At 43.0% G+C, this 27,951-nt stretch overlaps 2 protein-coding genes across 10 annotated transcripts in view; one reads left to right on the top strand and one right to left on the bottom strand.

Moving 5' to 3' along the window:
* The window catches only part of MGST2 (microsomal glutathione S-transferase 2), a 55,687-nt gene extending 35,647 nt beyond the window's left edge, over positions 1-20,040 (bottom strand). The window contains exons 1-2 of one of the 4 annotated variants that reach the window (XM_065597756.1): positions 19,814-20,040; positions 12,473-12,520 (exon numbers count right to left, since the gene is read on the bottom strand). Coding sequence is in view for 2 of the 4 variants with exons in the window: in XM_042850324.2 (XP_042706258.2) it covers positions 19,814-19,826 (13 nt within the window). In the remaining 2 variants the exon portion in view is untranslated. The remainder of the gene's footprint in view (positions 1-12,472; positions 12,521-19,813) is intronic. The other 3 variants (XM_042850324.2, XM_065597757.1, XM_042850321.2) reach the window with 3 other exon arrangements.
* A 31-nt stretch (positions 20,041-20,071) lies between these two features.
* The window catches only part of SETD7 (SET domain containing 7, histone lysine methyltransferase), a 33,820-nt gene continuing 25,940 nt past the window's right edge, over positions 20,072-27,951 (top strand). For all 6 annotated transcript variants that reach the window (XR_010601789.1, XR_006174438.2, XR_006174437.2 and 3 more), the window contains exon 1: positions 20,072-20,264. Coding sequence is in view for 3 of the 6 variants with exons in the window: in XM_042850317.2 (XP_042706251.1) it covers positions 20,225-20,264 (40 nt within the window). In the remaining 3 variants the exon portion in view is untranslated. The remainder of the gene's footprint in view (positions 20,265-27,951) is intronic.

Here is a 27,951-nt window from a genome sequence, read left to right as displayed (position 1 = left end):
CAGCTGACTTGAGCTCGTGATGCTGTAAGGTCATAAGGCTATAAAACTGCAGTGTAGGCATTCAGGCTCAGGCTGGAGCCTGGGTTCTGAGACCCCACACGTGGGAAGCTTAAGCCGGGATGTCTACATTGCTATATGTATGTAACCCTTCTGCCCATCTAAGTTGGCAGCAACAAGGGCCGGGTTCTGTATCTAGGGGTTCCATTTCAATAACGCAATGCAAAATCGGCTCGAGCCCCCACCCAGTGACCTGGGACAATTACATACCACCCCCTGGGTGCCTCTAAGAGGCAATACTTCCCCTCTCGCAAGCACGGAGTCTGAGTGTAACAGAAAATGTTTAATAACATGAGGTAAACAACATCAGCATTAAATTGGAAAAACACCACAAACAGGATTCATAACACAAACCATGAGCAAAAAAACCCACCCCAGCAAGTTGGGCTGTGTCCTTTCCCTTGGGTTCTTGAAACCAGCAACCCAAGGATCACCAAAGTCCCAAAGGTCCAACAACCCCCCAAAGTCTCTGTCCCTGGTCAGTGCAGCCCCAGAGTTCGGGGGGGGGGGGCACGCAGGGTGTTAAGGGGCACCTTACGTGATCCGAGGCCGACGGGGTTCCGCCGCAGCCTTCACCATGAGCCGCTCCACTCCACCAGCTGCCCCGTGAGCTGCTCCCGCCATCCCACGAACTGCTCTGGCAGCTGCTCCACTCTGCTCACCGACCTGTGAGTCGCTCAGCTCCACTCCAACTGTCCCCACAAGGCTCCACTCTGCTAGCTGCTCCGCCAACCGCTTAGCAATATAGCTTCAGGCTCCCCCACTAGTTAACACAGCCTCAGTGATCTCAGCTCTTAGTAACTTTAGCTCTTTTGTGATTTCAGCTCATAGTAGGGGAGCCCCAGTGCTAATACACCATTGGCCCAAAGTGAATTGAGCTCAGCAGTCTGTAACTAGACTTGTAATAGAATCAAAGTTGAAATCTGATATCCAACAGTGGAGAGAGGAGATAGTGCAATTGGTGTTTCAACCCCTCAGAGAGAACCCATACCATCAGGTACAAATACCTATTCCCATCCTCTCTCTATTCACTGGATTTTGTAACCCATGCCCCTTGTCAAGCAAGTCCTACTTAGGTAATGGTGAAGGACTCACTCAGTCCTTCTGTCATACAACAGTTTCACTGGCCTTGATTCACAGAATCAGGGTAACAAAACTATTCTTCCTGTCCCAATAACAGAGAAAACTGGGGATCCCACACCAGCCAAAGTAACCACTTTGAGTTGCTGTTGTTTCATGCCAGGCGAGTGGGTGTGCCTATGCAAACAAGATCAGCCCCTGGAGTTCTTTTCCACACTTGCCATAATTCACCACCAGATGTCAGGGTAGAGCTCATCCTGACTCTGCTTACATGTACTCCCACAACCAGAGCCCCACAGGTGCAAGTCAGCAGACTTGTTGGGCTCTGAGACGTGATGCTGTGGGTTTTTTATTAGTGTAGATATACCCTAAGCTGGGGTTCCAATCCCCTCAGGGTTCTCTTTCAGTCTTTGTCTCTCCTTATGGCAGGAGCCCCAGCCTTCCTCCTGGAACAAGTTCAAGCAATTATTGTCCCTTTCCTTACCAGGAGTCCCCAGTTCTCCTCCTGGAGTTCAGGGTTGGGTTGTAATTTACCTCTCAGTCTCTGACTTCTCCTTATGGTAAGCATCTCCTTAGTTCTCCTGGACCAGGATAGTTCAAGCAGTTATTACCCCTCAGCTAGCTCTGCTTCGTCCTCAGACTCAGAGGGTTTCTCCTGCTGGTGTCTGCTTCCTGCCAACTCTGGAGCCTTCTTACTACTTTTAGCTTCTGCCCCGTTCTTGTTCTTTTTGTGTTTTACGGTGAAGCAGACTCACTTTCTGAGTCTGACTGCCAAGCACTGGACACATATATAATTCAAGAATTGAAGTCTTTTGCCTTTCCCAGTGTTCATAAAGAATTGCAATGTTATTTTTATAGGACCCCATTTTTCCTGATGCTCTTACTAGGTGTTTCAGCGAAAATTTTGATACTTTAAGGCCTCTAAGTTTTTCATATAAATACCTCCTTTCGATGGTACACTCTTTGCCCTCCCCAAGGAGATGATCAACGGTTTCCTGGACCTTGTGCATCCCACTTAATCCATCTTTGTTTATTTATTAGAAACAAATTACTATTTAAGCCACAATGGCCAGTTAAAATTAGCGGAGCCCCTTCACTCTGTCTCTCAGGGCCTTGGAGTATATCAGCATTTTTTGACTCTTGGGCATATTTCATGGAATATTTTCCCCTTCCTTTCTTTTGGGTATAAATCCTGCCATTCCTCTCTCAACTCAATTTTAATTAGATTTCTAAATGCCAGCTTCCTTGAAGGGCGCTCTACATCAATTTGCCCATTTTAAACATTTTTTTTGCCACTTTGCCTGCCAGCTCATTGCTCACAACTCTTCCATGCTATGAGATCCTGCATCTGCCCTGCTATGAGGGAAGCAGCATTATGCTGTTCCCTTTCTCCCAGCTCATTCCCATTGGTTTGGAGAGAGGAGTGCCTTTTTCTACCCTCTCCGCAATGTTCCTTGCCCTTAATGAAACCGTACCAGGATTTCGTCCCAACCCCTACTTACTCCTGGGACCACTTCCTCTTTCCCAATATCTCCCAGATCCTTATATCTATAATCTGACCTTTCAGTGCTTAAAGAGCCATGCCAGGTGGCAAGGTGGACTGACCAGTTGGCAATACTGCCCTTAAGGAGCAGCCTGCCCCATCACAGGCACACATGCTTACATCTGGTTGCTGCTTTTAAAAATTACTCATTAAGGGCAAGTGTGTGCCTGGCACTTATGCAGGTGGTCAGGAAGGTGGAAAGGGCACAAGGAGACTTGTGTGGCTTGTGTAGGTGCCATTGCAGCTTCTGTATCACGGGCTGCTCCCTTCCTGTATCTCTGAGACCACCCAGGCCCCCAAAGGGAGTGAGGAAGAAGGTGGGGCTATGGCCCTCCCTGAGTCTAGAATTCCCCTTCCCAGCACTTGGAGAAGAATGGATGCAGAGTGTCAGAGAATGAGCTGTCCCTACACACTGGGGAATTTGGAAAGGTATGCTGCATTGACATTGGTAGAATACCTCCAGAGCTAAATTTGACCTATGATTTTAAAGGGCAGTGCCCCTTTAAAAATATTTTCCCCATTCAGGTAGGGGAAAAATGACTGGAGGAAAGATAACAATAAATAAATATTAAGCAAATTGCAGTTTAGATTATACCCATCGAGCATGACTGAAGAAAGTGGCACTTCAACTTTTAAGCTGCTTCAGTTTTCAACTTGTGCTTAGGTTTCCTGATGGTAGGAGTTATGCACGTGATAACGGATGTGGGAGAGATTATGTTAACAGCCCTATCTCATTAAAATATCTCCCTATTCAACACATGGGAGGCAGTGTGCAATAGGATAGCACATAGGCGTAAACATCAGGAGCCATTGGTTCAATTCGTACATAACATAAGAATAGCCTTACTGTGTCAGACCAATGGTCCATCTAGCCCAGTATCCTATCTTCTGAGAGTGGCCAGTGCTAGTTGCTTCAGAAGGAATTAACAGAACAGGGCAATTTTGAGTGATCCATCACTGGTCGTCCAGTCCCAGTAACTGGCAGTTGGAAGTTTAGAGACACCTGGAGCATGGGGTTGCATCCCTGACCATTGCTGAACCTATCCTCCATGATTTTAGCAAATTCTTTTTTTAATCTAGTTATAGTTTTGGCCTTCACAACATCCCATGGCAACAAGTTCCACAGGTTGACTGTGTTTTGTTTATTTTAAACCTACTGCCTGTTAATTTCAGTAAGTGACCTCTAGTTCTTCTGTTATGTGAAGGAGTAAATAACACTTCCCTATTCACCATTCATGATTTTATAGATCTCTATCATATCCACATTAGACACATTAGTTGTCTCTTTTCTAAATTGAACAGTCCCAGTCTTTTTAATATCTTGTTGTATTATTCCATTCCCCTAATCATTCTTGTTGCCATTCTCTGTACCTTCTCCAATATATCTTTTTTGAGATGGGGTGACCAGAACTGCATTACTATTCAAGATGTGGGTATACCATGCGTTTATATAGTGGCATTATGATGTTTTATTATTTATCCCTTTCCTAATGGTTCCTAATGTCCTATAGGTTTTTGACTACTGTTGCACATTGAAGGGATGTTTTCAGAGAACTATCCACAATGACTCCACGATTTCTCTTTTGAGTGGTAATAGCTAATTTAGACCCCATCAATTTGTATGTATGATTGGGATTTTTTTTTTCCAATGTACATTACTTTGCACTTCTCAACATTGAATTTCATTGGCCATTTGTTGCCTAGACACTCAACTTAGTGAGATCCCTTTGTAACTCTTCACAGTCCGTTTTGGACTTAACTATCTTGAGTAATTTTGTGTCTTCTGCAAATTTTGCCACCTTACTGTTTCACCCCTTTTTCCAGAGCATTATGAATTGCACTATTTACCTCTCTCTATTGTGAAAACTGACTATTTATACCTACCCTTTGTTTCCTATCTTTTAACCAGTTACTGAACCATGAGAGGACCTTTTCTCTTATCCCATGACTGCTTATTTTGCTTAAGAACCTTTGAGGGACTTTGTCAAAGGCTTTCCTACAGTCCAAGTACATTATGTTGAGTGGATCACCCTCGTCCATATGCTTGCTCTCTGGTACCCTCAAAGAATTCTAGTACATTGGTGAGGCATGATTTCCCTTTATAAAAGCTGCATTGTATCTTCCTTAACACACAGTGTTCATCTATGTGTCTGATAATTATGTTCTTTACCATACTTTATTATAGTTTTAACCAATTTGCCTGGTACTGAAGTTAGGCACCAGAGGTGATCCTGGCAAGCTTTTTTTTTTTTTTTTTTTTAAATCAGTGTTACATTAGCTATCTGCCAGTCATCTTACAGAGGCTGATTTTAAGTGATAGGTTACATACCACAGTTAGTAGCTCTGCAATTTTATATTTGAGTTCCTTTGGAACTCTTGGATGAGTGCCATCTGGTCCTGGTGACCTTATTACGGTTTAATGTATTGGTTTGTTCCAAAACCTTCTCTATTGACACCTCAATTTGGAACAGTTCCTCAGATTTGTCAACTAACAAGAATGACTCGGGCATGGGGATGTCCCCCATATCCTCTGCAGTGAAAACTGATGCAAAGAATTCATTTTGCTTCTCTGCAATAGCCTTATCTTGCCTGAGTGCTCCTTTAGCACCTAAGTTGTCCAGTGGCCCTTCTGACTGTTTGGCAGACTTCCTGCTTCTGGTGTACTTAAAAAAAATGTTGTTGTTAGTTATGTCTTTAGCTAGTTGCTCTTAATTCTTTCTTGGCCTCCTTATAGAATCATAGGACTGGAAGGGACCGCGAGAGGTCATCTAATCCAGTCCCCTGCACTCATGGCAGGACTAAGTATTATCTAGATCATCCCTGACAGGTGTTTGTCTAACCTGCTCTTAAAAATCTCCAATGATGGAGATTCCACAACCTCCCTAGGCAATTTATTCCAGTGCTTAACCACAGACAGTTAGGAAGCTTTTCCTAATGTCCAACCTAAATCTTCCTTGCTGCAATTTAAGCCCATTGCTTCTTGTACTATCCTTGGAGATTAAGAAGAACAATTCTTCTCCCTTCTCCTTGTAACAACCTTTTATGTACTTGAAAACTGTTATGTCCCCTCTCAGTCTTCTCTTTTCCAGATTAAACAAACCCAATTTTTTCAATCTTCCCTCCATAGGTCATGTTTTCTAGACCTTTAATCTAGACCTTTAATTTTTGTCGCTCTTCTCTGGACTTTCTCCAATTTGTCCACATCTTTCCTGAAATGTGGCACCCAGAACTGGACACAATACTCCAGTTGAGGCCTAATCAGCGCAGAGTAGAGTGGAAGAATTACTTCTCATGTTTTGCTTACAACACTCCTGCTAATACATCCCAGAATGATGTTCGCATTTTTGCAACAGTGTTACACTGTTGACTCATATTGAGCTTGTGGTCCACCATGACCCCCCAGATCCCTTTCTGCAGTACTCCTTCCTAGGCAGTCATTTACCATTTTGAATATGTGCAACTGATTGTTCCTTCCTAAGTAGAGTACTTTGCATTTGTTCCTATTGAATTTCATCCTATTTACTTCAGACCATTTCTCCAGTTTGTCCAGATCATTTTGAATTTTAATCCTATACTCCAAAGCACTTGCAACCCTCTCAGCTTTATATTCTCCACAAACTTTATAAGTGTACTCTCTATGCCATTATCTAAATCACTGATGAAGATATTGAACAGAACCAGATCCAGCACTGAGCCCTGTGGGACCCCACTTGTTATGCCCTTCCAATATGACTGAGAACCACTGATAACTACTCTCTGAGAATGGTTTTCCAACCAGTTATGCACCCACCTTATAGTAGCTCCATCTAGGTTGCATTTCCCTAGTTTGTTTCTGAGAAGGTCGTGAGAGACTGTATCAAAAGCTTTACTAAAGTCAAGCTATATCGTATCTACTGCTTCCTCCCACCCCATCCACAAGGCTTGTTATTGTGCTTTTATATGCGACTTGCCAAAGTTTATGCTACTTTTTATTTTCCTCAATAAAATCTGATTTCCAATTTTTAAAGGATGCCTTTTTGCCTCTAACCACCTCTTTTACTCTGCTGTTAAGCCATGGTGGCATTTTCTTGGTTCTCTTACTGTTTTTTTTTTATTTGGGGTATACATTTAGTTTAAGCCTCTATGGTGTTTTAAAATAGTCTCCATGCAGTTTGCAGGCATTTCACCCTTGTGACTGTTCCTTTTAATTTTTAACTAGCTTCCTCATTTTTGTATAGTTCCCCTTTTTGAAGTTAACTGCAACTGTGGTAAGTTTCTTTGGCATTTTCCACCCTACAAAGATGTTAAATTTAATTTATGGTCGCTATTACTGAGCGGTTCAGCTATATTCACCTCTTGGACCAGATCTTGTGAGCCACTTAGGACTAAATCAAGAATTGCCTCTCCCCTTGTTGGTTCCAGGACTAGCTGCTACAAGAAGCAGTCATTAATGGTGTCTAAAAATGTAAGCTGTGCATCCCATCCTGAGGTGACACATACCCTGTCAATATGAGGATAATTGAAATCCTGCATTATTATTGTGTTTTCTGCTTTTGTAGCCTCTCTAATCTCCCTGAGCATTTCACAATCGCTGTTCCCATCCTGGCCAGGTGGTCAGTAGAATAGTCCTACTGCTATCCTCTTATTGTTCAAGCATGGAATTTCTATCCATAAAGATCTTATGGTACAATTTGATTCATTTTAAGATTTTTTACTTTAGTTGACACTATGCTTTCTTTCACATATAGCACCACTCCCCCACCAGCACGACCTACTCTGTCATTCCTATACATTTTGTACTCTAGTATTACTATGTCCCACTGATCATCATCATTCCACCAATTTTCCCCAAAGCCTACTGTATCAATATCCTCATTTAAAGCCAGGCATTCTAGTTCATTCATCTTAGTATTTATACTTCTAGCATTTGTATATAAGCACTTGTACATTTTCTATATTTGTCAATATTCAGTTGCTCACCTTCATGTGCTATATTTAAATGGGACTCTTATGTTTCACTGTTCCTCACTCACTCCTACCTGTACTTTACCGACTTCTTATTCCATCATTTTTGGTGTCCAATGTTGGGGCCTAAAGAGCTAATACATACTCACAAGCACCTTAGAAAACAATTGTTTTCAAAGTTAGTTTAAAACAAAAATTGTTTTAAAATTCTCATATGTGGCGATCTTGTTCAGAGATAAGCATGCAAAGCAAATTGTTAGGTTTTTTTTATTTAAAAAAATGGTTAATTGTCAAAGTTTTTTTAAAAAATTCTTTTAACAAATGCTTTATTTTTTACTATTACTATTATAATTTTTTATTATTATTTGAGGTTTGTAGTTTCTGTGATTGGTCATAATTTTGAAGGTTACATGAAAACTTATTTTTAAGAAGAAGCAAGAGTGGTAAAAATGAAGAGTAGCTTGGCCTGCCCCATTCTGTTTAAATGTAATGTGTTCAGAATGCATAAAAATGATTGGTGGTTTTATTTTCATGGACAGTATCTTTCTCTGCTTAACTGACATATGTCTGCCTTTGTTATTGCACCACCAGACAAACTGCAGATTTCTTATGCTAGATCTGTTCTCAAAATTAACGTGGGAAATAAAACTAACTTTAAAATGTACACCTCAGTCAAGTAAGACTTAAAAAAACATCCTCTCACACTGAGCAACTGAGCCTGCATTTAATGTAGAAATAAATCCCGCGACTCACTCCAAGTGGTGGTGAGAATCCATATGAAACTTTAAGAGCCCTCTAATCTCACTGTACCCTACAGGTTTCACCTACACTACAAAAGCAAACAGAGGGGAAGTCAGATGGGGATGTATTTTCCTAGCTCGTCTACCTATTCGCTATGTGGCCAGGGTAAGTAAAACTCCCTGGGTCTCAGTTTCCCTGTATGTATGATGAGACTTAACCATTTTGTATTGCACTTTCAGAACATGTGGTAAGAAGTGCTAAATATTATTAGTATGTTGATGGTGAGCCTGCATACCACAAAAATAATTCCCAACGCTTTGGCTTGCAATATAGGCATGACTGAAGCACGGTTTAATTATGTTCCTGAATTATGCCGAAGCTTTTGTGCCTGGTTGTGTGTAGTCCCTGTAGAGGAGCAAGCAAGGAGATTCCCCCTCCCTTGCATAGCTGCACAGGAGCGACACACAATAGCAGACAGTCCCTGTGGTCTATGTCTATTTTAGGAAGCAAGGTGTGGAAAAAGAAGCTAGGGAGTGGCAGGTAGGAGGTGGGGTAATGGCTTCAGCCCATAGAGCAGGGCTGGCACAGCGCAGGGAGCAACCAGCTCCATCCTAATGGAAGGATCTGGCTCCAAATGACCAACTCACTTAAGAAGCATCCTTGAGCACTGGGCCTTATTCCCCTCTCACTTTGGTAGGTGAAGTCGATGACATTACACAATGGGAGAGGAGACACAAGTCTACTGGTGTAACTAAAAGGAAGGTATGGTGTAACTAAAAGCACAAGCCATATCTTCCTATCTAAAAATCAGCTTGTCCTCTGATGCCCTCTGGTGACAGGAACTAATTAGCTGCCATTGCAGGTCAGGCATAGTGCTATTATTGTATACAGTGGTGTAACACCAGGGACATAACACACATTTAACCGTTTCAGGCAAATATTGATATTTTGGGTAAATTAAATTCAGTTACAGTAGAACCTCAGCGTTATGAACATCTCGGGAATGGAGGTTGTTTGTAATTCTAAACAAAACGTCTGGTTGTTTTTTCAAAAGTTTACAACTGAACATTGATTTAATACAGCTTTGAAACTTTACTACGCAGAAGAAAATTGCTGCTTTTAACCATCTTCATTTAAATTACACAAGCACAGAAACAGTTTCCTTACCTTGTCAAATCTTTTTTTAAACTTTCCTTTATTTTTGTAGTATTTTAAATTTAACACAGTACTGTACTGTATTTTGTTTTTGGGGATTTTTTGGTCTCTGCTGATGCCTGATTGCATACTTCTGGTTCTAAATGAGGTGTGTGGCTGACTAGTCAGTTCATAATTCTGAGGTTCTACTGTATTAAGATTTAACACACATGATCATTTCTATTGTCTCTCCATGGTGATTACATTATTTCTCTAGTGGTGCAAAATATGCATCCCCTGGAGAAATCACAACTTGGGAATCTCCAATGCTTCTTAGCCTGATTCTTTAAACACTTTAGTCCTGATCCTTGATGAGGATGCGGATGAGAAGCACACAGAGCAACCTGGGGGGAAGAGAGAGTGTCCTTGTGCACAAAGGTGGCTTTAAGCCCTCTTTGAACTCCTCCAGTCCTGGCTCAGCATTACAATGGCTGGCTCCAAAGGACCATAACGGCAGCTGGATGTTGCCGAACCAGTGAGGACTACATCTGAATGTACGGGTTCACCTTCAGAGATCCAAATGCAGGATTGGTACCTATAGTGAGATGTCTCACAAGTGAGGGTACTAAATAGACAAAAAGAGGGAAAGAGAGTAAATCCAAAGGTGACAGTGATAAGTTTGCTTGGTTGGTATTTGGAATGGAAACGGTCTGCCTAGGAAATGCTTATTTACCTAATTTTCAAAACTGCATACTCAGTACAGATTGTAAAATGTTATAGCTTATCCATTCCCAACTATCTTATGCTATGGGACCATCATAATGTTATGGATATGGATGATGACAACATGCTGAGTGACCTGTTTGTGAATGATATAGTTGGGTTTTTTTAAACTGAATTGCCAGAAAGGTATAGGCAACTGTCTGTGAAATTTCTTTTCCTGAATGTCAGTTTGTAGTTATACAAGCCCAGTGAGACTGTGCTTTGCTTTTTTAACTCCCTACAGAAAATTAGTATTAACAATTTTGAAGGAAAAACTTCACAATTCACTCCTCCTGAGATTTTTCTCTGCTACATTTCACTATGGGAAGAATGTGTTTAGTTATTAACCTATGAGAAATTAAATGTAATGAAAATTGTGGCAGGGCCTTGATTACGGAGGGGCTTGTGGCACTAGTATGATGATTATATAAGCTGCATGTGCATGGAGACCTGCTGTAATTAGTAACTCTGCTTACTATTGTAAGGCACAAATACGCACTGCAGCTAAACAGTCGAATTCTGTGTGCAGGCTGCAAAAACTTCCGCCTCTTCCCCTGCAGTGTGATATTTGTACAAAGGGTGTATGATTTCAGAAGCACGCACAAAAGTTTTGCAGCACTCTCAGTTCTGTGGTGCTCAGATGGGGCTGAGGGGAGCACGTGTGAATATGTGGATCTACCAACTTTTGACATCCGCATAGAAAGGTCAAGGGCTGCAGAAGCTACTCCATCCCAAGGGTTGGAATTAGGGTGACCAGATAGCAAGTGTGAAAAATCAGGACTAGGGGTGTGGGGTAATAGGAATCTATACAAGACAAAGCCTGAATATCGGGACTGTCCCTATAAAATTGGAATCTCTGGTCACCCTAGCTGGAATAGTTGTTTGGATTGCCTGTGGAAAGGCATCCTCCTCCTCTACCTCAGCAAACATACCCAGGGTGCCCGCCAGCTACTCATGTTAGGTGCTGTGAAGAGCAGGTTGTCCCTGTGTATTCACAGGGTAGCCCCGGCTGGGAGAGAGTGTGGACAGAACACTAAGGAGATGAACTGATTCAGTGTATTTCTCAAGCAACCTCTAGTTAGGGTTCTTATTTATCTAGGTTCTTATGTTGTACCCGTCACCAGGGTATCCAAATGCTGACTGTCTAAGAGCCTTCCCTTGACAGGACAAGGCGTTGAATCTGCCACGAAGTACAGCTTCCCCCACAGCGAGTGCATATAACACTCCCTGAACTGGGGTGTAGGGCATTCAAGTCTATTATGTTTGTGTTGTATACCTTATGCATCTTTTCTGTAGCCAGGTACCAAGTTTGCAAAATTATTTTAGACTTTAGAAATATACAGTTCTCAACCTTCATGCTTCTTTTAGTCTCTTTGAGACAGGAGGAAATCTGCTTTAAAACTGAGCTGGTTATAAGAGGTGAGGATTATCTCACCAGACTGCAATGAAAAGTAATCTTTTGGAAATGGGTGACTCTCTCTGCATAATAAGCAATTACAGTTGATCACAGTCTTTCCAGGAATATTGTGAAGAATGACTCGGTTGACTCTATAAGCAACACTCATACTGTCAGTTTCCCCTGCAGTGTAGTCAAGCTTAGTTCCAAAGTTTGGATCTGGCTCTGCGCTTCCCCAAAGTTTGGGAGTGCATGGACACAGGGTTTTGGTTTGGCCAATGACGGAGAGGCGGATATTGGAATGGGCTAACTACTATAGAATAAACACTGAAATTAATCTTTTTGATATAGACAAAATCTGATCAATTTTAAAATAATTGTGTATCTCTGCACTTCTGCTTTGTTCCCAGACATAAATAGGAATTCCCAAACTACTCGTAATGCTTAAAATTTATGGATTCAAGGATCTCAGTGCTTTATAAACATTAATTTAGTTTCACAGTAGCCTGCGAGGAATTGGGATATCATCTGCATTTTACAGATGGGAAAATTGAAGCATGGAGCAATCGTACATTGATTTTCAGAGGTGCTGAGCACTCGTGAGTTTGGGTGCACAGATTTCATGGAAACTGCAGGAGTGGGATTTTTAAAAGTGGTCAGCACAGGCCTACTTCTGCTCAAACTGAAATCAGTGATACTAGTAAGAAGAGAGTTAGGCCAATGCTGAGCTCTTTTGAAGAGACCTGCACAAGACTCCAAAGGACATGTCACACAGCAAGGAATAAACCCAGGTCATCTGACACACAATTCTGTACCTTAATTATAAGCGCATCCTTCCTGCTCTCTGTCATGACACTTCCAGTCTAAATCAAAGCAAAAGAGGTTAAACAACTGTTTTTTTAATCAAGATCTGTCCCAATCTTTTGAATATTTAAGGCATGCCCTGTATTGGTTCAGGAGTATGTCTGTAAACATCTGTTCCTTGTCACTGACGTGACATAGGCACCCTGAATGGAGGGCTTAGTTCGGCAGTGTGTGTTACCAAATGGATTAACTCATTAACATGAACAGAAATTATATGCGTAAATCTCTGAGCACCAAGATGAGAACACACTCCTTACAGCAGGTGGATAGATGCAAAATCCATACACTACTTCATTGGCAATGTCCTTTTGAAAATTTGTTAAGCAAGTTCTTTCCACCATGCTTGAAACAAGGTAGCAAGTGCTGTTATACCACAATAGTAGCTTTAGTTTTCTGCAAATTCGAGGCCTGCATTAATGTTAGGTTTGAGCTAATGCAATGTCAAAGCAGCCCAGGGATTTGCAGAAAGGGCGTGACCCAGGCAGCAAAAGCGGACTTATGTGCATTGAAGGAGAGAAAAAATGCCAGGGAGCCAACTTGCCTGGCATGTAATGCTGATCAGTTAGAAGTCAGACACTGAATGAAGAAGACCTGTGTCAGACTGTGTAGCTCTGAGTGATTAGTGAACACCAGAAGCTGTTTTTGGAGTCAGCCAACCCCTAGCATGAGCAGGGAATGGAGGCTGGTGCCAGCCACACAACCCTTTGGAGACACGTACTGAAAGTAGGTTGGTGCCAGTGTGAAGACACCACATTTTGGAAGTCAGTCTACTTAAGGAAGGGATAGGAGACCATGTCAACCTGTGGATGCGTTGCCAACATTTTCAAGGTTGGGTGCTGACAACTTCCAGTACTTGAGCTCTCTAGGATCCTCCCTGTCAGTTCTTTTTGGAATGCAATCAGTGACGGTGCTGCCTCATGGGGCTGGACACCAAACATTAGCTGCTGCCATTCCAGCTCTGCCAACAACTTGCTGTATTTCACAGAAACACCAGGAATGCTATATTGGCTCTATCCAGAGCCAGCCCCAGTATATTTCTGTTTCTTTCTTAGTCTGCTTGGGTCCATTTCAGCACTCCAGGGAAAGTGATCCCAGAGCAGCAGGATCTTTCAAGGTCTATTGGTGCTGTAGGCCGTGCTCCCTCAGCTCATTGTGCAGTAGCCATTCAACATCTTCTCTACTATGCACCACACATACTACTTCTCTATTTGGAGAAATTATTATTATTGTTCAATATTTATTACGGTAGCCCCCCCAGAGGCTCCAGTCAGGATCAGTGTCTCATTGTGATAAAGACATGATCTCTTCCCCCAAAGAACTTAAATTAACTGATGTGTGAAGGGTGGGGTTAGAGAGATACAATCAAATAGAGACTATGTGTGTATAAAACACTTGCAATATTTTATTACTATCAATAGATAAAGCAAGTCCCAACTACCCCCATCTGTTCCTCAATCGAGCTTTCATTAATTGCCTGATTTCTTTAACAACTTGTGCCAGAGGTTGGGTTTTGAGGAGGGAGATGAAGGAGGTGAGCATGTAAAGATACTGATATAGATATTAAACTTTTCATGTTATTCACTACTGCTTTCTAATGAGCTGCCATTGTGTTGTTTGTGACAGTATTGGGTATCCATTTCTATTCTGAGATACTCTTCAAACTGTAGTATTAAGACCCTGATCGTGGATTGTGATCCACCCTTGCGGACAGGTGCACAGTGGCTTCAGTGGGGCTCTATGTGTAAGCTGCAGCCCATCTATGTGAACCACAATGCAAGATTGTGGCCCAAGAGTGTCAATGCTGTATGAAAGATTGATTTTTAAAGTGATCTGATGTCACAGGAGTACTGTTTACCCAGCCGCCTCCCTGCACTATTTGGTAGTTCTGGTTTTTAAGGCACCTTTATGGATATGTTTCTGTACAGCCTCAAGGAGGAGCTGTTTTGTTTTTTATTTGGAAAGTGTGTGCATTTCCTGGTTTGTTTCCCAGCTGGCTCACGCGGAGGAAATAACTGGGAAGGCTCTAGACAGGTAAGCTATTGACGGATGCTCAGTGTGTATGATGAAGCAGAGCTGTGCTCAACAACCGCTGCCTCAAAACTCAGAGCTAGGACATTTTCTCTGTACTAGCAAATGGAAACTCAGCAGTGGGAATCTATGACGATTCCTTCAAAGAAGCATAATTACAGATAAGGAATAGGCCCCGATTCCTGCTGCCTCTTGCAAGCAGTGTATATGTATTTATTATTTAAAATAGTGTAAGATCCCAGAAATGATGGTGCTTGGCACTAAATAAGTAAATTAAGCTTCTATTGGGTGTTACCACGTGAAACCCTACACACACAGGTGGGAGAATAGAAACCTGAAACTCAATAGCCAGCACCCTTTTAGCTTTTTATAAACAATTTTTCAAAATGTTTCAGAAAAAAGGAGAGACGAACTCTTATGCTGAGCTAGTCTTTTTAGATACCAGCCCAGCCTCATGTGTTATATCAGTTTGGGCTCATCTCAAACTTTATGTAACTGAAATCAAAGCCTCACAGTAACATGAAATGTCAGACCTTGCAATGTGATGCAGAATAACACCATTGTGCACAACAAATATAAGGCTTTTGAAAGCAAAGCATTCTATTGAGCACAAATGTCTTCCAATAGAGAAATGACAAATCCATAGAAGTACCTCTTGGGAAATCTTCCTGTAAGCTGGTGGCAATGGGTGATGATTCCCTCTCATTGGGCGACTGAAATTAATCCTCACTCTCAGCCGTGCAAAGAGCAGCAAGGACATTTTTTAAAAGACCACTTTTGAACCTTGGCTTTCTTCCTTTGCTGGCTCTGACACTGGCCAAAGCTTACAGCACATCCCTATCCCCCTACATCCTTGTGCACAGAGCTGGCCACAGAGGTTTCTAATGTCCCAGATGGAGTCTGAAAGAGGGTTTTTTGCTGGAATTCCTCTCTAACAAATTGTACACTGGACTGGACTGATACTTTACCTGCAATACTATCACTCAGTGATCCAAGCTTGACATCTCTGTCACTGGTTAGGAGGAAATGGGAATTTTGCAGAGAGAGGGAACACCTTAAAGGTGACCTGCAAAGGAGAAAAATGGATTTGTGCCCTTTCTTGCTTCTTTTATGATGTAAGGAGATGCCTAAAATATTTTTTTTCTTGAAAGAGGGATTTGAGAGAAGAGCGATCAGTATTTTGGTGGATCAATCCTAGGAGGTCATCTCATACATAGGAACAAGTTGGCAGTTTAGTCCTCCTAAAATTGTCAATAAAACTTTTATACCACATCACTACATATTCTCTCACTCTCGCTATATATAATCACATACTAATTATAGTGGAAGTGCTGCACTACATTTAGAGAGCTGAAAAGAAAGTTAAAATGTTTCCTTGTTTCCCTATTATTCAGTTTATTTTTGATGAGAACTTGTCATAATAGGAACATACCTCCAGCTGGGAAATGAAGTAATAGCTCTAACTGGCAAAGTAGCAGTTTTCCATAAACCATGTGTCATAAGCATGACTGCCATAAAGCTTGTAACTTAAGCAACTGGATGGGTAAACTTGTTTTTAAAATACCAGATAATATTTTTGGTGGTGTAATCTCTCCATACATTTATAACTCTAATATGTTATCTTTTTTGAGAGTCTTGAAAGATGATAGGCTAACAGATCAAATACAACTTCTCTAGAGGTACACATTCCTCACACTTTATTCCATAAAATAATTTGCAGTGTTTCTCTGTGTTTTGAACCCCAAGATCAAAAGCTTTGCTACAGCCAGGCAAATAAAATAATACATGACATGAGACCATAGGAAAGAATATGTTTTACTAGAGATGAATTCAAGGTCTTGGCAGGAACAATCTCTAAGGCATTCAGGTTTTTCTATAGCATCTATCACCATTGTATTTGTGACACAATGTACTATCTGCTCTCCTCTTTCACTGCCTCAAAGCAAACAGAGGATTGAGCTCTGCAAGGTAGGAATTGCTGAGTTCCATTTCTGGCTCCACCATTAAACAGCTCAAGTAGACTTGGGCACTCAGGGGGTTCAGGGATTTTTGTGTGGGGAGGGGCCAGGGAGGAAAGATGTGCATTGTTAATGCCCAGAACCATAGGATGTCCACTCAGGAGTTAATACAGGCTAAGCCTAATGTTCCCTCTCTGTTAGGAAAGCCCCTGCTAAAGAAGTCTTGGAACTCTGCTAACATGGAATCAGAGAAAGCAGCAGTCAGTTCCAGAGCTGGTGTGGAGGCATAGGGCCTCTATGCAGGGAATCCCTGGAGATACTGAGGACCTGGAGAGGAGGCATACTCCACCACTCAGATGCAACGATTTGAAGGAAACCCCCACCCCTTTTTTTAGTGGGGGGGGGCTCCTAATCTTGATTAAAGTAGGAAAACAGCCAAACCATGAGTACATATTCAAAAAGTGACCTGTAGCATAAGCTGACATAACACAGACTAGGTAAAGGCTGGTCAAAACACAAGGCTGGGTGGCAGGAGGTATAGACCAACCTTTCAAAATTAGTTGACTACAGTTAGATATCTAATTAAAAGTGCCCTGAATTTCTGTGATGCTGAACACACATTGAAGTCAGTGAGTAGGAACTCAGGGTACCCTGAAAATTAGGCCTCCTTTATGTAATTACCATATATGGATATAAGTGCCTAACTTTAGGCACCCAACTTTTTAAATAAATGTTGACTTTAACTGTTTGCTTCAGTGCTGCCGTCTACAAAATGGTAATAATAACTACTTCACTGTGGTGTTTTGAAGTTTGTATTATTTACTAAATGTTTGAAAGTCTAGGAAAGAGCTTGTACTCTGTGTCCAGAAGAAAGCAACTCCTAGATACTGCTGACAAGAATTTACAAATCAGACTGGCATTGTTCCATGCTTTGAGGGTTTTTTTTTTCTTGCTGTGGAAGAGGAGCTATTGCAGAGGCAATACTAACTTTCTGCGAGAAGCCTCCACATCCCTTCCTAAAACAATACATTGATCCTTAAACACAGTGTTCTCTATATTGCCATGCTGTTAAATTTAACACCTCTAACAATGATTAGAGACTAAGTAAATGTAAGAGAAATAGTATTAAAATATTGTAGTAGTTACAGTTCTGTCCAGAATATCATCCATAGCTGTTTTGTCTGTTCCCCTAACAGAGAACCAGTGAAAAAGACCAGACCAAACTCATCTGTGGGCCACCAGAGATCTTCCTGATGGCCTGCAGAACACAAGATTCTAAGAACCAAGGAGTGGGGGATAGGTGCTGGGTAGGGAGATGCATCCATAAGAGAAAACGAGGAGTCCTTGTGACACCTTAGAGACTAACAAATTTATTTGGGCATAAGCTTTCATGGGCTAGAACCCACTTCATCAGATACACAGAGTGGAAAATACTGTAGCAGGTATAAATACGCAGCACATGAAAAGATGGGAGTTGCCATACCAAGTGGGAGGTCAGTCTAACGAGACAATTCAATTAACAGTAGGATACCAAGGGAGGAAAAATCACTTTGGTAGTGGTGGCGAGAGTGGCCTATTTCAAACAGTTGACAAGAAGGTGTGAGTAACAGTAGGGGGAAATTAGTAGGGGGGGAATTAGGTTTTGTAATGACCAATCCACTCTCAGTCTGTATTCAGGCCTAATTTGATGGTGTCCAGTTTGCAAATTAATTCCAGTTCTGCAGTTTCATGTTGGAGTCTGTTTTTCAAGTGTTTTTGTTTAAGAATTGCCACTTTTAGGTCTGTTATTGAGTGACCAGGGAGATTGAAGTATTCTCCTACTGGTTTTTGAGTGTTATAATTCCTGATGTCAGATTTGGGTCCACTTATTCTTTTGCGTAGAAACTGTCCGGTTTGGCTAATGTACATGGCAGAGAGGCATTGGTGGCATATGATGGCATATATCACATTGGTAGATGTGCAGGTGAACGAGCCTCTGATGGTGTGGCTGATGTGGTTAGGTCCTATGATGGTGTCCCTTAAATAGATATGCGAACAGAGTTGGCACCAGGGTTTGTTGCAGAGTTTGGTTCCTGGGTTGGTGTTTTTGTTGTGTGGTGTGTAGTTGCTGGTGAGTATTTGCTTCGGGTTGGGGGGCTGTCTGTAAGCGAGGACTGGTCTGTCTCCCAAGGTCTGTGAGAGTGAGGGATCGTCTTTCAGGATAGGTTGTAGATCCTTGATGATGTGCTGGAGAAGTTTTAGTTGGGGGCTGTAGGTGACGGCTAGTGGCTTTCAGACCTAAAAGTGGCAATTCTTAAACAAAAAAACTTCAAAAACAGACTCCAATGTGAAACTGCAGAACTGGAATTAATTTGCAAACTGGACACCATCAAATTACGCCTGAATACAGACTGAGAGTGGATGGGTCATTACAAAACCTAATTTCCCTCTACTGTTACTCACACCTTCTTGTCAACTGTTTGAAATGGGCCACTCTCACCACCACTACCAAAGTGATTTTTCCTTCCTTGGTATCCTACTGTTAATTGAATTGTCTTGTTAGATTGACCTCCCACTAGGTATGGCAACTCTCATCTTTTCATGTGCTGTGTATTATACCTGCTACTGTATTTTCCCCTCTATGCATCTGATGAAGTGGGTTCTAGCCACAAGGACTCCTCGTTGTTTTTGCTGATACAGACTAACACAGCTAGTACTCTGAAACCTGCATCTATAAGAGGATCTCTTTATGAAGCGATCTATTGAATGAAAAATTTGGAGAAGCCCTGAGCTAGAAAACTCTTCTTTAGCATTACCAGATTAAGGTTTTCTAGCAGGTCAAGGGCTACAAATCAAGACAGGTTCTGCTTTATTCCTTTGCTGTCATGTAGGATTCATAGTAATTTGGGGACATCCCTCAAAAAGAACCCAGTGCAGATTCAGACCTTTTCTTTGGGACAGTCAGCCTTGCCTTGTGTGTTCTTTCGGGGAGTTTGCCCATGTGTGCATGCCAGTCCACCACTGTGTGTCTGCCATTTTCTCTGTGTTTGTGCCTGACTCAGTATCTTGCCAGTTCTCATGATTTGTGATATTTGGTGTTTTTCTTAAGCCCCAGAGTACAGGAATCATGTTAATTCATGAGAATCTCAGCTTTCATTTTTTCTGTAAGTTTCCATCCCTGGACAATAAGGCTGCTGATGAAACTCACAAATGTGAGCCCCATGTCTCCTAAAGCTTCAAATGTTGGAAGACAAAAAGAATCTAAAATGGATTTTTTTAATCTCATGATTTTTAATCAATCTGCTGATATTCGAGGCCTTGACTTACCATTGTGGAACATAGGGGGTTGCTGATTCTGCTGGCTCCCCCGCTGGCTGGGGGTGGAGGCGGGGACCTGCCTCCGTGCATTGTGCGGGTGGGTTTCGCCCTGTCTTGGCGCTCATCTCCGGGTTGTGGGGGTCGCGGGTGGGCCTGGCTGTGCGCGCGGCGCGGGTGTGCCTGCCTGGCGGGCCGGGCGCTGCAGGGAGCTGTCAGTCAGGCAGCGGCCCCGGCCCTGCCTGGGTGATGTCAGCGGATCAGCTGCTCTATAACAAAGCGGAGCTAGCTGGGCGCCCGCACAGACGCCGCGGCCGGGGTGCGCGGAGCCGGTCGCTCCGCGGGCTCTAGGGGGAGACAGGGCGAGCCCCCCGCCGCGGGGAGAGCGCGGACACCCCGCCAGGGCGCCCAGCGGCCCCGGCCATGGACAGCGATGAGGATACGCTGGAGGAGACCGTGGAAGGTAACCGAGCCCCGTCCGGCGGGGACAGACCGGGTCACCGCAGCTCGCTGTCAGTCCCGCGCTGCCGAGCGGCCGCCCCAGGCACGGCTCTGCCCACCCCAGCCTGCGAGCGGCGCGCGTAGCATCCGGGGCCCGGAACCTGCTGCAGTCCCCTGGGCCTTACCGATCCCCTGGGGTGGGGGAAAGTTTGGGGGCGGGCAGAGCCGGCCTGCGCAGTGCGAGCGCCCCCCCCCCCTGCAGCCTGGCCTTGGCGTGCGGGGGCCAGCACGTGGCACCCCTTCGCTGCGCGCCTCCTCCCCGCCTGGGCCGCGTGGCCCCGTCCTCCAGCCCGGTGCGCTCGCCCAGCTCCGCGTCTCACTACCGGCGTCAACAAGCCGAGCCGCATCGGACCCCCGCATGCGTGAAGAGCTGCGGGGCGGTGTTTCCTTTGTAATGAGCTGCTCTTTGTTTTCACGACATTTTAAAACAAGTGCTCGAAACAGCTTTTTATAGCGAGGCATGAGCTCTAGTGGGGTAAAAGGTTTCAGCTGGTATCTGATGCCTTGGAAAACTTAGCAGAGCCATGGAGAAGAACGGCTAGTGCCTAGTTTGTTGCTAGCCTATTTATACTGGGGGAGGGAGGGTAGAGGAGCCACTTATTATTCAGCTAAATATATCGCTGCTGTTCATAAATACATGCTGCTCTTTAAATCTTTAGGGTCTGATCCTTCAAATAGTTAAGTACCCAAATAACTACTAAGTGGGGCTGAGTACAGTTACTTCCATGTTTAAGTGTTTGAAGGACTGGGCCACTAGTACCTTGTGTTCTATAGTATGGACTATCACAATAGTAGTACACACATTTCAATTTAAATATAATTGTTAAATGTTAAGATCTTGGAGACTTTCCAGAATGGACCTAGTTTACATGGCAAATTAAAGACCAGATTCTGTTTGGTACTGTATTACAACAGTTTACATCCAGTCAATCACATGGACTTCAGTGGAGTTATTCTGTTTTGACACCATTTGACCTGAAACAAGAAGTAAGAGTATGTGGCATCTAGTTTGTGTTTAATTTAAAGTAATTGGATTTGCTTCTCTGTAGTCTTGCGCCTAGTGTGGTTACTGGCGTTCTGGGTAGTGTCTTACCCTGATTTGCACACATTTTGCATTGGTGTAAATGACAAGACAAAGTGCAAGACAACAGAGAATCAGGCCCATGTTTTTGGAGGAGAGCGTATAAAACAACGGCTCCATGTGCATATTAAAGACGATCACAGCCAACATTTCCACTCTCATCTTCCCCATTTTTGAGTCCTATGGTGTGCACCAGTTAGTTTCCTGCTTCTGCTTCAGAGGCGACTGTGTTTTAGCAGCAGTGTGCCATATTTCTAGTGATTCTTAAGTTATTTGAGGTCCTTCAGCATGAAAGGCACTATGTAAATGTAATATATTACTATCCTCCTCCTCCCCACCACACACACACACACACACACACACACTCTGCAATATAAAAATTGACAATATTTTGCCTTGAAGATGCAGGACAAAACTAACTAATCTATATTAAATTAAATAATAGAGATACTCTTTGTATTACAGGAGCATCCACAGGGCCTGGATGACAGTGGGCCCCATTGTGCTAGTCTCTAAATACCTACACATAGGGAGAGATGGTCCCTACCCTGAAGAGCTTACTGTGTAAAGAGACAAGGGAGACAAAGGGTGGAAGGTGGAACTGGGGCAGACAGTGAAAAGCCCAAGGTCACAGAGCAGATCAGTAGCACAGCTGGAATAGACTCCAGGTTTCCTGACTCCCAGTCCAGTGCCCTATCCTTGGGCCCCAGTGCCTCCCCAAAGCTAACCACCTGGTGGGCACATTTTAAGACCAGAGAAGAGTTTTGAGACTGAGATACAGACCTTAAAAAGGAGAAGGTTGTGATGTCAAAGCTATTCCAGAATTTCCTATATTAGCACAAATGGCATCTCTGTCAGCAACATACATCCCCTTTTAGGCATTTAGGAATATAGTCAGGATTTGCCTTGTGAAGCTCTTAAGTAAAATTTGCCAGCTGAAAACAAAGAACCCATTCCTGGTCACAGCTCTTACTACTCAGATATCATGGTTAAGAGCACAGTGTTGGAATTTGTGTGTGGCAGGATACAACTAACTCCCATCAGTCAGTGGCAGGTTACTTGTATCTTGTGGCAGGCAGAAAGGACCTGGTGTGCATTGTCACTTATGGAAAAGGTTACTGAGTTTGGCTTGCCAGCATGGCAGTAGATGTGTGATCGTGTTTGCTGTACAGCTGCTACTAGAATCTGGTCTTATTACATAGATATAAGTGATTGGATATTTTAGCAATGGGGGCTATGCAAAGCTCATAGATTATATAGGAACTTTAAATTGCAAGGGGGAATAGAGGGGTTTCTTAAAGTGACAGATACTTTGGATGTGATGTGTAGACCTTCTCTGCTTATACGTGTACCTGTGTACGGACTTGGTATTATATCCTTGCCAAAAAATATTTGTAAGGAGGCTATTTTTAATTGTGCTAGGCATCATGATATTGTTCCTGATATCATAGCTGCATATTATGGTTTCATAGAATGGCTTATTTCTCTATGTGCTCAGGTGAGTTTTGAAGGTAACTATTGGTTGGCAGAGGGATTGCTTTTGAGTGACATTAGGGACTTCCTTTTTGCCCTTACCTGAGGCCTAGAACTAGGAATGAGATCATACCTAGGTCTGCTGCTGCCTGACCATACAGACCACTACTACTAGACCACCAGGCTGGCCTTCATATGTTTGTCTCTTATTGACCCTATCATTATTATTATTATTTGTATTGTAGCCTTGTACAAAGGCACCAATTAAGAATGGAGGTCTATTGTGCTACATGCTTTACAAACCAACAGAAAGAGAGGTCACTGCTCTGAAGGGTTTATTATCTAGAGAAGATGCAAAGAATCTTGATAATGTCCAAATAAGGGAAGGAAGCAAAAACTCTCTCTCATGTTTACAAATGGGTAGGGGCAATTGAGGAGGAGAAATAAAGTGTTCCATTTTGGTCCCACTGTAATCAGTGAGACTTTTGTGGTTGACTTCAGTAGGAATTGGACTGAATCGTAAGGCCTGGTGTATATTAGAAAAGTTGCACCAGTGTAACTAAGCTTAAAATTGATTTGCCTTAGGTTAAGGCAGGCTGGATTTAATTTTTTTCCCCTCTCGCATCTTCTGATGGAAAAGTAATGTTAGAGAAGAATTGGACCTTCTATCTCATGTCTGAAGTTAGAACTCAAGTTCATGGCTCTCACTTTGTACAGAGGCCACTAGACTGCAGGTCTCTGTTAAAATCATTGGGAGAATATGCCTCCTACTGCACCAAAATTCTAGCATGTATAATCTGTATAAACATACATTGACAGTTTTATTTGTTTTTGCACTCCAGTAGCATCTTCACCAAACAGAACAAATATTTTGTTGCAGTACAGTGTGCACAGTTTGACTTAACCTGAAAAGTGTAAATATTTTCTCCTCGGTACTTTGTAACAATCTTGCTCTTCTGTCAGGAATTAGTTATACTTTCTTACAGTTTGTCTATATGGGAAAGTTAAATCAACGTAAACTAAGCTGTGAATTTAAACCCGTATAGTTACACTAATATAGCTCATCTTGTGACCACTTTTACTCTGGTATAAGAGGTGTGGTTTTTTGTTTTTGTTTGTTTTTTTTCCCCCTGGTTTAGTTTGTAAACAGGAAAAAGCCACTCTTATTCTGGAATCAGGGTGTCCACACTGTTATACTGGTGCAACTATAGCACTTTAACTATTCTGGTGTAACTAGTAAATAATTTCCCATGTAGACAAACCCTTATTCATCTCCTCTCTGTCTCTCTCTCTCTCATATACTCACCCCCACCCCCAATGGGCCAGGAGCTTGCTATTCTTCCACTTGTTTGGAGAGAAGCATGCTTGCCTGTTTTAAAAACATTCCCTCCTACTTACTAGTAATACCTTACATTATAAAAATATTTTGATTTTTAATAATCTAACTTATTTTTCACCGTTCACACACTAAACCTTTTCTCACTACTGTCAGCTTGAAGATGACATAACCTGCTATTTAGTCAACTTCAGCTTTTTTCAAACTTGCTCATACTTAATTGGACTTCTACCCACAGCAATTCTCTCCTGGGCATCTCCTTTCCAGCTTAGACTCCATACTCTCTCTGGCACTTCTTGGAGAACCCAGATCTGTGAGTCAGCTTGTTGCCACCTGCCTCCAGCACGATGGAGTTTTGCCTGTGCCAGCTAGGTGTTACAGAGCTAACACAGCCGGCCTATCAGCAGCTCAAGAGCTCTCCTCTGGCCTATGCCAGCCCTGCCTTTTCCCTGCAGCTTGACATTATTTACACCTCAGCCCCTGAGTCCCTTCAGTGTCCTCCTGTGGTATCCAGCCCCTGATCACTGGATACTTACAGAAATACCAGATCCTTCACTCCCAAAGGAGCAGTGTACCCCAGTTTACAGTCTGACCTTAACCCACTGCTGTATTACACAGACACTTGAATTCGATTATAGTAAAACAAAAAGGAAACTTATTTAAGAAAGAAGAGAGATTTATGTAAAAATAAGTGTGAGTGGTGGAAACAAATTATTACATACAATAAAGTGTGAACTAGGGCCTAAACTTATTAATATAACCTTTCCTATCTAGTAAAGTAGATTCTTGCCCCGCAAGTCAGTCTTTTGAAGCATTGCTAGCCCCAAGGAGCTAGGACCCAGTCTTTCATCAAGGTGCCTCCTCAGTCAATGGAGGTGGAGTATGTCTTTCTCCACCCTGTGGTATACTGAATTAATCTCATGTCTTTATTCACAGACAAGGCAATCCCCTCACTGTCCTACCATTCCTTTTTACTTCCAAGTGGTTTTGTTGCTTCTTTGGTTTTCCATGGACTGTCCTGGCTTAGTGCAGAGGTGGACAGTTGAGCAATACATTACATAGCCAGGGAGGTCTGACAACTCCCTCCCACTTGAATGGGCCCGTACCTAGCCATATGATTCCCTAGTGACTCACTTTCACTCCATAAGGGCATTATTTTCAATGTAGCTACATAACTCCTTAAATATTACTTGTACATGCATCTTGCAATGATTGAATATTGGTAAGTTACAAGCTTTCAGTACAGATCTCACATGCTACCTTTTATGGATAAATACTATCGAAGGTTGAATTAGGTGTAGTGAGTTTGTCAGATCGGCGGCAGGAGTTGCTTGGAAAGAACAGTGAGCCTTTTGTCAATTGGCACAGACAGTCCTCTGTGTCACTCTCCCTGTAGCAATTGTGGAGTCAGTTAAATACTGAAATAAACTAATGTTAGAGTACCAAGGAACACTATCCATTTGGGTTTGGCTTAAAAGGTAATTTATTTTTTGTTGTTTAAATAAAATATTTTTTAAATTCTTTCCTAAATCTTGAGACCAATAGATGTGTTTTTCCCAATGAGCATGATTATTTGTTACCTTATGGCCCCTTTGTGTGAGCTAGTCTGGAGTGAAAGGTCCATAGGACTGGCATAGTCAGTATTGCCATCCCCAAATGCTCAAAAATCATGAGTCATGTTCAGGAAAAATCATGAGATTTGCTTTAAAATCGTGAGATTATGTAAAAATAATAGATGTGGTCTTTTTATTTGCCTTCTGCTTTTTTGAGCTTTTAGGGTACACTGAGTCACATTTTGAAACTTTCTCCAGAGCCACAAGGACTAGAAACCAGGGCCATCCAGAGGATTCAGGGGGCCTGGGGTCTTCGGCGGCGGGGGGGGGGGTCCCCGCCGCCAAATTGGCCACCGAAGACCCAGCGCTTCGGCGGCAGGTCCCGGGGTGGAAGGACCCCCCCCACCGCGGGTCTTCAGGGCACTTTAGCAGCGGGTCCCGGAGCCAAAGGACCCCCCGCCGCCGAATTGCCGCCGAAGACCTGGAGTGGCAGAAGCTCCGGGGGCCCGGGTCCCACGAGAGTTTTCTGGGGCCCCCAGAGCTAGTGAAGGACCCCGTTCCAGGGGCCCCAAAAAACTCTCGTGGGGCCCATGCAGGGCCTGGGGCAAATTGCCCCACTTGCCCCCCCCCCCCCCCCCGGGTGGCCCTGCTAGAAACTTACATTTTCTTTAAGAACGAAGGCTGAAATCATCACATATCCCCTTGACTCCAGGAGCTGGCGCTTTAAGAAAACAATAATTATCATGAGACGCATGACAAAATCATGAGAGTTGGCAACACTGCATATGCACCACTTGTGAGTATTCCTGCTGCAGAAGGTTCCTATGCCAGGCACAGAGCCACATCTGCACCACTTCCACAGCAGATCCTGGCTTGTAGCATTCCAGGGTATGCAGAGGATGGTGTGGAAATGGGGTGCAAGCAGTCACAAGGAGGTGGGGGTGGGGTATGGCCCCAAAAGAACTGGAGCCTGGATATTCTCTGTCCATGCCAAACCCCATAGGGGCTATGACTTAGGGCAGCACAAAAGTGTGTAATAGCCTACATCAGATTCCGCATTAGTCCCTGCAGCCCCTGACTAGGAGGTGAAAACTGCCTCTCCATGGTACCTGCAGCTGAATGAATCTGACCTTATGTTTTTAAATGCTAGTGGAAACAATTGAGTTTTTGAACAAACATTCCTCTGCAATTTTTGAAACCCAAATATTGCATTACTAATATCCTGAAAGTATTATTCTTATTTATATTGCCACAGTGCCTAGGAGCCTACTCATGGACTAGGACCCTGTTATGCTAGGTACTGTACAAACACACAACAAAAAGACAGTCACTGCTGCAGAGCTTACAAGCTAACGCTGACTCTGTGCACTTTAATTATCCAAGCTGAGAGAAATGCCAGCAGTAAACAGCAGTGACAGTCAAATGGATTTTAAGGTCTTTAATAATCCAAGGTGATATTGGTAACAAAGGTGAAGAAATGTGTATGTTGACAGTGTGGTCTGTTAGCTGGCAGCATCCTTTTAAGGAGACATGTTGAAAACAAACTTGCTTTAAAATGATGGATGTGGCTGCTAGGCTCATCCCTCTTGGTCTGTGTATGTAACTTATTAACACTGAGAGGAGATTCCTTAGACCACGCTGTGTCCAGCCCTGATATAGGCATGTATATGTGTGTTACCTGGAAAAAGGTAGATACATTTTTTCTGAACTGCATGATGTACTTTGTAGAAGAGTTATAGAATCATAGAATATCAGGGTTGGAAGGGACCTCAGGAGATCATCTAGTCCAACCCCCTGCTCAAAGTAGGACCAGTCCCCAACTAAATCATCCCAGCCAGGGCTTTTGTCAAGCCTGACCTTAAAAACCTCTAAGGAAGGAGATTCCACCACCTCCCTAGATAACCCATTCCAGTCACCCACACCACCTCCCTAGTATCAGAGGGGTAGCCATGTTGTGAATGGCTATCCAACTACAGAAGCAGTTTCTCCTCCCTTGGTGTTCACACCTCAACTGCTAGCAGAGCACCTCACCCTCCCTGATTGAACTAACCTCGTTATCTCCATACTGATTTATACCTGCCTCTGGAGATTTCCATTACTTGCATCTGAAGAAGTGAGGTTCTTACCCACGAAAGCTTATGCTCCCAATACTTCTGTTAGTCTTAAAGGTGCCACAGGACCCTCTCTCACCTCCCTAGGTAACCCA

Source organism: Chrysemys picta, chromosome 5, assembly GCF_011386835.1.
Source record: "Chrysemys picta bellii isolate R12L10 chromosome 5, ASM1138683v2, whole genome shotgun sequence".
Taxonomy (NCBI): Eukaryota; Metazoa; Chordata; order Testudines; family Emydidae; genus Chrysemys; species Chrysemys picta.
Note: the sequence above shows the minus strand (reverse complement) of the source record. Positions and strands in the feature narration are given on the sequence as shown.